This window comes from Aotus nancymaae, unplaced genomic scaffold (genome assembly GCF_030222135.1).
Source record: "Aotus nancymaae isolate 86718 unplaced genomic scaffold, 86718_ANA_hifiasm-v0.15.2.pri h1tg000057l, whole genome shotgun sequence".
NCBI classification, from domain to species: Eukaryota; Metazoa; Chordata; class Mammalia; order Primates; family Aotidae; genus Aotus; species Aotus nancymaae.
This window is the reverse complement of record NW_026988471.1, coordinates 68,662,889-68,676,001: the sequence shown is the minus strand read 5'-3', so window position 1 is coordinate 68,676,001 and position 13,113 is coordinate 68,662,889. Positions and strand designations below refer to the sequence as shown.

The 13,113-nt window shown below is 41.5% G+C and overlaps 1 protein-coding gene across 3 annotated transcripts in view; it reads right to left on the bottom strand.

The window, feature by feature from the left end:
- Positions 1-13,113, bottom strand: part of ANXA4 (annexin A4) — a 78,995-nt gene that overhangs the window by 16,050 nt on the left and 49,832 nt on the right. For all 3 annotated transcript variants that reach the window (XM_021671065.2, XM_064364206.1, XM_012433952.3), the window contains 3 exons: positions 6,232-6,326; positions 4,375-4,488; positions 2,894-2,984 (listed from right to left, as the gene is read on the bottom strand). In XM_021671065.2, the coding sequence (XP_021526740.1) occupies positions 2,894-2,984; positions 4,375-4,488; positions 6,232-6,326 (300 nt within the window). The remainder of the gene's footprint in view (positions 1-2,893; positions 2,985-4,374; positions 4,489-6,231; positions 6,327-13,113) is intronic.

Sequence of the window (13,113 nt, the reverse complement as noted above, 5' to 3'; positions counted from 1 at the left end):
GGTTTTCCAAAATTAAACTCTGGTAAAATGGTCAAGATAAGCTTACCCTGCCATCATAGTGAAACAAGATATTTCTGTTTTTGGTTTTGTTTCTTTTGAGATGGAGCCTTACTCTGTTGCCCAGGCTGGAGTCTGGAGTGCATTGGCACCATTTCAGCTCACTGCAACACCTGCCTCCTGGGTTCATGCAATTCTCCTGCCTCAGCCTCCTGAGTAGCTGGGATTACAGGGTATGTACCACCATGCCTGGCTAATTTTCATATTTTTAGTAGAGACAGGGTTTCACCATGTTGGCCAGGCTGGTCTTGAACTCCTGACCTCAGATGATCCACCTGCCTTGGCCTCCCAAAGTTCTGGGATTACAGGTGTAAGACATCATGCTCAGCCAAGATATTCCTGTTTCTTAAAATGTGGGTTTGAAAAAGCTGGGGCTGAAATCCTCCCTCTGTGCTTCCTGCCATCCAGGGCTCCAATCTGAACGTGGTTCTCAATGATGCAGAGAGAGAGTTGCAGCTGTGGAGGGGCCACTGCTGCTTCACTGATGGAAGACAACCAGATTGGAGCTTCTGAACCCGGTTTTGGGGTGGGGCTGGGGTTGGGGAGCTGTCAAATGTAAATCCTAGGATATGCCTTTCTGTCACGTCTCTCCCTTGGGAAGTTCTGACAGATTATCCATGAGAAGCTCCATGGCCCAGTGCAGTAGCTCACGCCTGTAATCCCAACACTTTGGGAGGCTGAGGAGTACAGATTGCTTGAGCCCAGGAGTTCAAGACCCGCCTGGGCAACATGGTGAATGCCCATCTCTACAAAAAATATAAAAATTAGCTGGGCATGTTGGTGCATGCTTGTAGTCCCAGTTGCAGGGGAGGCTGAGGTGGGAGGATCACCTCAGCCTGGGGAGGTCAAGGCTGCAGTGAGCCATGATCATGCCACTTGCACTCCAGCCTGGGCCACAGTGCAAGACTCTGTCTCAAAAAAAATGGCAGGGGGAGCTTCAGCAAGAAATTAAAAACTTCTCCACGATTAATTTTTAAGAAGCAAAAACAAAAAGAGAAGCTCCAGCCCTTCACAGCCCTCAGTGAAGAAAACCCTCATCGGGCAGATGTGGGGATCGGATTGCTAAATCCAAACTCCTAAGGTTTAGAATCTCCTCTTCTGAACACTTCCCACAAAGCTCTTAGTGTGGTTGTTTTCTTTCTATAAAGGTAACACACGTTGACCACAGAAGACTTAGGAAAAAACAAATAAGTAAAATGAAGGGGCAAGGCAAGGAACGCCACTGCAATCTAATCACCCCGAAATAATAATCGTGGCTAACATTTCTGTGAATATCCTTCTGCATTTTCCCCCAAATACACACATTATTTTTGTTTATTTAAAGAATAATGTCTTATTAACTGTGCACGTTAATTTTTAAAAAATAGGATCATAGCACACTATTTTATGACTTATCTTTTTAACATTATACATATATATATATATATATATATATATATATATATATATATATATGTACACACACACACACACCACATCATTTAATAAATATTTTAATAATATTCTTGGCCAGGTGCTGTGGCTCACACCTGTAATCCCAGCACCTTGGGAGGCCGAGGTGAGCAGATTGCTTGGGCCCAGGAGTTTGATACCAGCCTGGGCGGCATGGTGAAACCCCATCTCTACAAAAAATACAAAAATTAGCTGAAGCCCAGGAGATTGAGGGTGCAGTGAGCTGAGATTGTGCCACTGCACTCCAGCCTGGGCAACAGAGTGAGACCTTGTCTCAAAACAACAATAACAGCAACAACAAAACAAAAAACACCAGTTAAATAAAAGGAAAAAAAATTAATTTTTTTTTTTGGGGACAGAGTCTCACTCTGTCACCCAGGCTGGAGTGCAGTGGCACAACCTCAGCTCACTGCAATCTCTGCCTGCTGGGTTTAAGCAATTCTCTTGCCTCAGCTTCCTGAGTAGCTGGGACTACAGGCACACACCACCACGCCAGCTAATTTTTTGTATTTTTTAGACGGGGTTTCACCGTGTTGCCTAGGCTGGTCGCGAACTCCTGAGCTCAGGCAATCTGCCTGCTTCAGCCTCCCAAAGTGCTGGTATTACAGGCGTGAGCCACCATGCCTAGCCAATATTCTTAATATAAATTTTAATGACTATATAACAGTTAATTGTGTAAGCGTATCATATTTTTTTTTAGCCAATCTGCTACTGTTGAACATTTTTAGCTAACATAGACAATACTGAATAAACACTGTGAGATCTAAATCTTTGTGCATTTTTAGTTATATTCTTAGGGCAAAAAGTCAGAATTCTTGTTTTTATTTATTTTAAGAGGAAGTTTTGCTCTCGTTGTCCAGGCTGGAGTGCAATGGCGCAATCTCGGCTCACCGCAACCTCCAAAAGTCAGGGATTTTTAACAGGCACTTCATATGTATCACCCTTGGACGTTTCCAAGGGGGAGTGAATGGCTGTCATTCTAATTTGGCTGGAGGACATATAGTCTGGTCTGGAGGGAAGAATTTGGGCCAGACAGCCCCTCCAGACCATTCCTTGGAATGCTGAGATCTGCTGGTGCCACCACTTTTGAACAAGTCCCTTAGATTCTTTGTCTGATGATAAGGAACAACTTTCCAACTTTTAGGGTAATAAAATACCGCACTGGGTAGGTGAAAAGAGTGTCATCTTCACCTGAGAAACCTTAAGAAGCCAACAGACCGCCATTTGCCTAAACAGGGATCTCCCTTGAAGCAGAGCTTGGCACTGAGGATCCCTCATGCTCAGTGTTCTGTGAAAAGTCTAAACAGCGGACAACCACCCGCTGCTACCCTTCTTCTCTAATCACAGCGAAACCTCAGCCAGGGCCACTGTGGATGTCACGTACGCTGCTGGTAGGTTTGGCTTATGCGCTGGATCTCCTCAGGGGTCCGAGAGGCCAGGATCTCAATTAGGCAGCCCTCATCAGTGCCGGCTCCCTAAACAAGAAACCAGAAGAGAGAACTCTATGAGCCAGTTTACAAAGCCGAGGCCCAGACACAGAAGAAATACAGCCATGAATCTGCAGAGAATAAAAGCAATCCACTGTGTTCTAGCAACAGGATTTGTTCACTTTTAATTGTCCCGCCCCAAACCCAACATGTTTGTCATAGTAATTCTGAGTAATTACAAACATTTCTAGGCTGTTTACTATGTGTTGGTTACTATGCCACGTTAGGTACAGTTTCTGCCCTCTGGGGGCTGAATTTTTCCTTGACCTTTTCTGCTCTCTTCGTCTGAAGACAGAATTTTCTGGCAAAGACTTTGTTACGTCTTTGCTTTCCCAGAGCCTGGCCCAGAACCTTCCAAAAGGCTATTTGTTGACATGGTTGAGGAGGGTAATTGTGCTTCTTGACTTATGATGAGGTTACATCTCAATACACTGAAAAATTTTAAGCAGAACCACCCTAAGTTGGGGACCATTTGTATTTGCATCACATACTTGGTCATTAAAATTCGGCAGACCCATGCTGGAGCACAGCGGGTAGGTCATCTAGGGAACCCAAGAACACTTTTGCCAGTTCTAAGCCTGTAGTAGACCTGGGGGCCCCTGAGGTGTCAGTCATAAAGTTACATACCTCAAAAGTAGTTAACATGACAAGGAAGTCTCTAGAGGTGTACTCAAGTGACAACTATAATCACTCCCCATCAAGCCACAGGAAGGAGCAAATGACCCCCTGACTCTTGGGAAAACAATTTTTAAATTATAATTGGTATAATGTAATGTAATGTTTTCAAGTTGTCATAAATGAAAGAAAATCTCCTATACTTTATCTGCCACTCTCAGAAGGCCTTGGTCACAGTTTTTGTCTTTTTTTCTTAAATTTAACTTTTAAGTTCAGGGTACATGTGCAAATTTGTTATATAGATAAACTTGTGTCATTGGGGTTTGTTATACAGTTTATTTCATTACCCAGTATTAAGCCTAGTCCCCATTAGTTATTTTTCCTGCTCCTCTCCCTCCTCCGACCTCCCACCCTCCAACAGGCCCCAGTGTGTGTTATTCCCCTCTATGTGTCCATGTGTTTCCATCATTTAGCTCTCACTTGTAAGTGCGAACATTTGGTATTTGCTTTTGTGTTCCTGAGTTGGTTTGCTAAGGATAACGGCCTCCAGCTCCATCTGTGTTCCTCCAAAGAACATGATCTTGTTCCTTTTTACAGCTACATAGTTTTCCATGGTGTATATGTACCACATTTTCTTTATCCAGTCTACCATTGATGGGCATTTAGGTTGCTTCCATGTCTTTGTTATTGGGTGATAGTTTCTTAAGAAGCACATCAGCGTTTGCACTGACAGTACCAACAGCATGAGAGGAAGAGCACAAACCTTCATGGCCCTTCGCAGCTCTTGCACGTCATACAGCACCGTGGGCGTCATCATCCCCACAATCACCTGCTCGAAGTTGCCACTCAGTTCTGACTTCAGGTCATCTATCAAGTCCTGCAACGCAAGAAAGTAGCTCCGCTTAACTGCTATGGCAAATTAAACCAGCCACTCTCCAGGTGTGGTCCAAGGATGTCTGGGGTCTCCAAGACTCTCTCAAGGAGACTGCAAATCAAATCTATCCTCAGAATAACACTAAGATGTTATCTGCCTTTTCACTGTCATTCTTTCACAAGCATACAGTGGAGTTTTTCTAAGGCTATTGGACATTATCTGTACATCAACAACTATCTGTTAAAATGCTCCCTCCATTTTCAAGTACAAATCTGTACAAGACCAGATTTTCTTCATATATCATATCATAACAAATTGAATGTAGAAACAGATATGAGAAACCATCTGTCTTCCATTAAGCCAGACATTAAAGAAGTTTCCAAAATGTAAAACAGTGGCAATCTTCTCACTGAACTTTTTTTGTTTTGGAATATATAGCTGTTTTTCATTAAAATGTTATTTATAGTAACATATAATTGTTATTATATGGCTTATTGTTATTTTTACTAAGTTAACAAATATCTTTTTTTAAATGCCCTCAGTTTTAATTTCTAATAGGGTAAATATCAAAAGATACAACTCTAAAAACCAAAGTCTTAAAAAATTTAAGACGTAAAGGAGCCTTGAGGTTAATATGTTTGTAGACACCAATGTATATGTATTTGCCTACTTAACAATATGTCTTGAATATATTTCCAAGTCAATATTCACCGATGATCTTTTTAACAGCTGTGGAGATTTCTATACATAGGTACAATATGATTTTTTTTTTCTTTTGAAATGGAGTCTTGCTCTGTTGCCCAGGCTGGAGTGCAGTTGCACAATCTTAACTCACTGCAGCCTTCACCTCCTGAGTTCAAGCGATTTTCCTGCCTCAGCATCTCAAGTAGCTGGGATTACAGGCACCCGCCAACACGCCTGGCTAATTTTTTCGTATTTTTAGTAGAGACAGGGTTTCACCATGTTGGTCAGCTGGTCTCGAACTCCTGACCTCGGGTAATCCACCCACCTCAGCCTCCCAAATTGCTGGGATTACAGGTGTAAGCCACCGTGCCAGGCCTAATATCTTTAACTAGTCACCTGTTTCTATTTTTCTACTGTTACATACATAAGGCATTTAGTTGTATCTTTGTGATCATTCATGATTATTTCTTAAGTCTCAATTCCTAAGACACAATTTCCAAATATAATTTGGAAAATGAACCAAATTCTAAAGATGTTCGTTCACATTTGCTCCTGGAATGGGTGGGAGAGTTTAAGAACCTGTTTAAGATCAATTGACTAAGAAGGAGCTGAGTTGCTATTCCATTTTTGTCGTTGTTGTTTTTCAGGTGGAGTCTAGCTCTGTTGCCCAGGCTGGAGTGCAGTGGTGTGGTCTCGGCTCACTGCAACTTTCACCTCCTGGGTTCAAGCAATTCTTCTGCCTCAGCCTCCGAAGTAGTTGGGATTACAGGTGCCCACCACCATGCCCGGCTAATTTTTGTATTTTTAAGTAGAGATGGGGTTTCACCATGTTGGCCAGGCTGGTTTCAAACTCCTGGCCTCAAGTGAGCCTCCTGCCTCAGCCTCACAAAGTGCTGGGATGACAGGTTTAACCACCACACCTCACCTCAAGAACATCTTTAAACAAGACAAAGGAGCAATCTTTTAAAACACAGGGCCACTTCAGGAACCTAGATCAGGAAGAGGCCCTGCTTCCTGTTGCTGCGAAGTCAGCCACGCAGAGCAGGAGAGACTGAGGCCTACCCTGCCAATGGTGCTCTTGTAGGCGGTCCTGATCTCCTGGCGCTGGGCAGTGTTGCGGTAGGCAAGGACACTAATGATGGCGTCTTCATCAGTGCCTGGGGGCAGAACAGAGACAGCAGGTGAGTGTGATTTGAGAGAGGAATGAGAAAGCGGGTTCCTCTGAGGACATTGGAATTAACCACACGCAGAGGGCTTCCTAAGATGTCCTTATTCAGAGGATTTGTCTACTTTTTGGGAAACAGATGCTAGATTCAGGACATAGCCTCTCCTTTAATTAGCTGTTTACCACTGAACAAAATGGTTAACTTTTCTAAACATTAGTTTCCTTATCTGCAAATGTGAATGATGACAGTGCTTTCCCTCGATAGGCTGCTGCGAGGGTTAAACAATATATTTAAGTGCCTAGCACTTACTAAACATTTAATAAACGTTGGCTGGAGTAATTCTTCTTCCTCTCCTCTAGAATTTTTTTTTTTTTTTTTCTTGAGAGGAAATCTCGCTCTGTCACCCAGGCTGGAGTGCAATGGCACAATCTCGGCTGACTGCAATCTCTGCCTCCTGGGTTCAAGTAATTCTCCTGCCTCAGCCTCCTGAGTAGCTGGGATTATAGGGAATATGCCACCACACCCAGCTGATTTTTGTATTTTAGTAGAGACAGGGTTTCACCATGTTGGCAAGGCTGGTCTTGAACTCATGATCTCAAATGATCTGCCTGCTTTGGCTTCCCAAAGTGCTAGGTTTACAGGTGTGAGCCAGCATGCCTGGCCATCTTCTCTAACATTTTTTTCATGTCTTTTGGATCTCCTATATCTCTCTTTCATATTCTTGCCTTTTCTTTGTTTTTATCTCTTTATCATCTCCTCTGAGTTTTGAAACAATTCAGACTTGTCTTTTAATTCACCAATTTGGCATTTTGCAGAGTTTAAATTGGTTGTTGCTACATTCACTGTGTTTTAAAATCTGGAACTATGTTTTTCACTTCTAAGCTATCTTTCCTGAACTCAAATGGTTCCCTTTTAGAACTGCTGACAAATTACCATGATACAACATCTTACCAAAACTTTAAGCTATAAATTACAAAAAATGTCCTAAGTTTTGCTTGCCTGTTTCTTGCAGCAGCTTTTACAAGGAGACTTTATTTTGATTTTTCAAATTGGTCCCTTGTCTTTATAACAGCTGGATGTTCATAAATGTTTAGTGAATTTTCTGTTTCCTTGTTGTTTATGCTGTATAGGGGGCTGACATGGGTTTCAGAAATGATTCTATTGAAAATATTTCAGGGAGAAATGAAAAAATACAGCCTCATCTTAGTCATCCTTGGCAAGATTAGAGATGCAGAAAGATGTGAGGTGTGGAGAGGAAGCTATAGAACTTTAAGTTTACATACCTTGAGGACCTACTTTTTTTTGTTTTTTTGAGATGGAGTTTTGCTCTGTTGCCCAGGCTGGAGTGCAGTGGCAAGATCTCGGCTCACTGTAACCTCCACCTCCCAGGTTCAAGCAATTCTCCTGCCTCAGCCTCCCTAGTAGCTGGGACTACAGACACCCACCACCATGCCTGGCTAATTTTTTTTTTTTTTTTGTATTTTTTAGTGGAGACAGGGTTTCACCATGTTGGCCATGCTGGTTTCAAACTCCTGACCTCAGGTGATCCACCTGCCTTAGCCTCCAAAAATGCTGAGATTACAGGCATGAGCCACCATGTCCAGCCATGTTCCTATTTTTAAAAAGGAGAGGACAATCCATGTAACAATCCATTTTTCCCTTGGCACTCTCAGCTGGGGGAATATGGTGGGGGGGGACACAGAGGGTTCATTACCTTTTGTCTACCCCGTTTCTGTGAAATGGATCACTCTTCCTGTTTCTGTGAAAGGGATCACTCTTCCCCCCAGTCAAGCCAAGCTGAAATTCTCAAAATAGCTTTAATTTTTTTTTTTTTTTTTGAGACGGAGTCTGGGTCTGTGGCCAGGCTGGAGTGCAGTGGCACCATCTTGGCTCACTGCTGGAGTGCAGTAGCACTGAGTAGCTGGGATTACAGGCACCCGCCACCACACCCAGCTAATTTTTGAATTTTTGTAGAGATGGGTTTCACCATGTTGGCCAGGATGGTCTTGATATCTTGACCTTGTGATCTGCCCACCGCGGCCTCCCAAACTGCTGGGATTAAGAGAAAACACAAGAGAAAAACTAAGGCTCTAGTGGCTGCTTTTCAGGCTTGCAGAGTTCAGGATCCTTGTGAAGCATCCGCTAATTGCTCCTGGTGTGGCAAGCCAGGGCACTTTAAGAAAAATGGCCCAGGCAACAAGAAAAAGTCACCTTGACCCTGTCCAGTCTGTGGTGGAGACCACTGGATATTAAATTGCCCCTAGAGATGGAGGTCGCTGGGTCAAGAACTGGTCTCACAGATGGTCCAGGAGGACTGACAGGTCCCGGGGCTCAAACCCCTGGCTCCAGTGGCTCAGACTGCCATCACTGCTCAGGAGCCCTGAGTGATTCTGAAAATTGAAGGGAGAGGTTGAACTTTCTCCTGGATGCTGAAGCCAGTCTCTCTGTTCTCTCCAATCCAGGCCTCCCCTCTTCCCATAGCACAACTGTGGTGGGTGTCTCAGGGAAGACTCTAACCCAGTATTTCTCTTAACCCCTTAGCTGTAGTTGGGGGGACTTATTATTTACACATTCCTTCTTAATTAGAGCCTAAAAGTCCCACTCCTTTATTAGGTAGAGATATTTTAGCCTGCATAGGGGCAGCATCCTCATGGCCCCAGGACAGACTCTTTCTCTTCCTTTAGTGAAAGCCATTATTAATCCAGAAGTGTGGGCAACTCGAGGAAGAATAGGTCAAGCTAAAACTGCTAGACCAGTTCAGATCCACCTTAAAAATCCCACTTCTTTTCCTAATCAGAGACAATATCCTCTAAAGCCAGAGGCCAGAAAAGGGCTAGAAGCTATTATTAATAATCTAAAAACACAGGGCCTCCTCAGATGCTGTAACAGTCCTTGCAATCCCGATACTAGGAGTGTGAAAACCCATTGGAGAATGGAGATCAGTTCAGGACCTCCGCCTCATTAACGGGCCGTAGTTCCTGATTCATCCAGTGGTCCCTAATGCCTACACCTTGCTGACTCATACCTGAGGGAACTAAATGGTTTACAGTCCTAGAGTTAAAGGATGCCTTTTTCTGCAAGGTTACATCCTAACTGACAATACCTGTTTGCCTGTAAGGGTCCCTCTGGCCAGACCATGCAGTTAACATGGTTGGTGCTGCCTCAGGGATTTCCAAACAGCTCTCACTAGTTTGGACAAGCACTGCCAAAGGACCTCTCTAAGTCCTCCCATCCTCAGGTCAGGGTCTTGCAGTGTGTAAATGACACTTTCCTCTGTGCCCTGATCAAGGAAGCTCAGGAAGGTGCTAAGACTGTCCTCAATTTCAGCTAAGGCTGAAAGAGAGTATAGAGTCTCAAAATCTAAAGCTCAGCTCTGTCAGACTTCAGTACAGTACCTAGTTCTGGTCTTAACAGAAGGGACCAGAGCACCAGGTGAGGAAAGGATTAAGTGCATTTCCTTTAATAGTTAGGAAAATTGTTGGGCATTACTGGATTTTGTAAACTGTGAGTATCTGGATGCAGGGAAATGGCTCACCCTTTACACCACCTCATAAAAGAAACTCAAGCAGTTAAAACTCACCCCCCTTTTTTGGGAACCTAAGGCTCAAAAAGCCTCTAACCAGCTAAAACAAGCCTTGCTTAAAATACCAGCCCTCAGTCTTCCCATGGGGAAAGAACTTAGTTTTGATGGATCAAAAAGGAAGGAAATGGCCCTGTAAGTTTTAACTAAGGCTTGAGGTCCAGCTTAACAGCCAGTGAGTTACTTAAGCAAGGAACTTAATTTGGTGGCCAAGGGATGGTCAGCCTGCCTCCAAGCAGTTACAGTGGAGGCTTTGCTGGTGCCAGAGGCCACTGGGTTAACCATGGGAAAGAACTTAACTGTTTTACCCTATACAATGTAACAGGACTGTTGTCCTCTAAGTAAAGTCTCTTGCTAACGATTGCCTCCTCAAATACCAAGCTTTGCTACGAAAGGGATCTGCTGCCCGTTGAAAACCTGCCCTTGCCTGAGCCCAGCCACTTTCTCCGAAAGAAAACTGGAGAACCTGAACATGACTGTGAACAGGTAAGTGGAGCAAACTGGTAAAAGAAATAATAAGAATCACTGTTTGCATTCTCTGTAAAGTTTTAATTAATGAAAAAGGATTTTCTTAAAGAGTGTTCAGCTTAATTAAAAGTGGATATCCAAACTATGAGTATATTTAAAAGGTCCTTATGTTTTTCTCTTCATAAATCTTCTTTTCCTGGAAAAGCTTTTTTTCTCGGTTGACTGAATTGCTTCTTTTACTGTGTCTTGCCACTCTTGGTGCCTGCATGAAAGACTCTAAATGACTTCTGGTGGCCTGCAACTCCTTGGGAAAACAGAAAAGGCACCACAAATCCCATTTTAGGAAAAATCTCTGTTTTCCTCATGGGATCCCCAGAATTAAAGGTGAATAAGTCCCTGTCAAAATCTGTCTTTGTCTTCCGACTATGCTTGCTTATTAGGCCCTGGAAACTGTATTCCTAGCTATATTTCTTAAAGGGCCTTACTTGGAGGCCAATAATTCAATTAGGACATTGGCAAATGCAAAATTTTATAGCTACTGGATCTTCTTCTGTTTATCTGTGTGGTTATATATGTGTTTTATATATGTAATGTCTGTTTTAAAAAAAAAGGAGCTCTAATCAATTGGCTTAAGAAAAATAAGCACTTAAATATTTTTACGGGAAAAGTAATAGCTGTGGTAACTTTCAGTTCACATTACTTTAATCTTTAAAAATAAAAAGAATCTTAGGAATTATTGGTAAAATACAAACGTCTTCAAGGTGTAAAAATGTGGTCTAAATTATACAGGTCAAATACTAGGTTTGCTAAATGCTTTACGGTTGTAAACTGCTTCCTTAGCCTTTACAAACTGTCAGCTTGCCTGCTTCACAATTGGTAGGGCCTGGGAACATATGAAGGTAAACATGCCCTTAACTATGCTGAAAGGAGTCAAACTTTATCTGCATCTAGCACATAATTAAAACAACCTAATACTTTTACATTCAAGTTAAAAATTACTAAAAGTTACCATTATAACATTATAACATGTGATTGAAACTAATGACCATGGAATTGCATGCAAAGTGTGTAAAAACAGTAAAATGTGTTCTTATTTAAAGATTATAAGAAGGCATGGAAATGTATATTTTGCTTAGGAATAAATAATTGTTTTAAATAAAGTAGAAGGTTTAAGCACATTGTAAAAAAAATTGTAAAAATTAATCTTGCGAAGAAAACTGTGTGAACATATTAACTAAATTCAAAAGGGTATATTTTTTTCTGTAAATTAATCACTGAAATAAAAGCACAGCAAGGTTTTCTTAAAATGCTAATCTACTCTTTAGCAAAACTTGTCAAGGGTTATCACAGGCATGTGAAAATCTCACTTCATGGTCAAACTGGTTAAAATTAAATAGGATTGTCTATAAAGTTTCATTAAAAAATAAGGTTAACATTAATAGCAAACTAATGCAAGGGTAAAATTTAACTTCCCTCTTAAATTTTCATGTAATAGAAAAGGCTAATGAGTGGCTTTTGCTTTTTCAAATTTTAATTTCAATTTTCTGGCTCATCCTTTTGGCAAAAACAAAACACTTATGGTAATCTAAAATTCTATTTCATAATATCAAGTGTTTTAAATTTTAAATATACTTAACAGGCTTCGCAAAGTCGAACTTGTCTCAAGTTTGTCTTTCCTAACCCCTGGCTTTTGGGTGCTGCAAAGCGTCCCTGAAACATCCAGAACAGAGGTAAACAGAATGATTTAACATGTCGAGGTACATAAAATTACCAAAATTATGTCTAATACTCTTCAGCTTATATTTTAGCAAAGAATGGTAATGCTTGAAAACTGTATGGGATGCCCGCAGTTCTAGTGTCTGAATATGTGCTATTAATCACAATTAAGGTTGTTACGTTGGGTTTTTGAAAACCACAAAAATAACCAAGTTTCTTTGTCAATTGTGTTTCTGACTGTATCCAAACTGGGCATTTTGTCATTTAGAGATAATTGTTGTTTTGTTTTAATTCTCTTTGAAAGATGGTTTATAATCAAGCCGTGGGACTTTAACGAGTTCTCTCCAAGGCAGGTTTGTCACGACCAAAAAATAACTCATAAAAGTCTAAAATGTTTATGAATGTCAAACAAAACAAAAGTTAACGGAATGAACTGAACTAATAGAAAACTAAAACAATATTCTTCATTTATGCTTAGAACACTGCTAATCCTTATTTTATTTTTCAGAGTCAAAAAAACTTGTCTTAAGCTAGCTACAACCTTTGACAACTAAGCAAACTGTACTCCTATAGGCAAAGTTTGAGCATGTTTATTTCTCTCTGCCTAATTCCTCTGGAATTTGGAAACTAATTATAAGTATTCTTAAATTATAACAATATAGTTGTTTGCATCAGTGCAGCAATAATCCATTTTCTTTTCTTTCTCTTTTTTTTTTTTGAGATGGAGTCTCACTCTGTTTCCCAGGCTAGAGTGCAGTGGTGCAATCTTGACTCAATGCAACCTCTGTCTCCCGGGTTCAAGTGATTCTCTTGCCTCAGCCTCCCAAGTAGCTAAGACTACAGGCGCACACTACCATGCTCAGCTAATTTTTGTATTTTTAGTAGAGATAGGGTTTCACCATTTTGGCCAGGATGGTCTTGCTCTCTTGACCTGATGATCCACCTGCCTTGGCCACCCAAAGTGCTGGGATTACAGGCCTGAGCCACCATACCCGGCCAAGAATCCATTTTCTT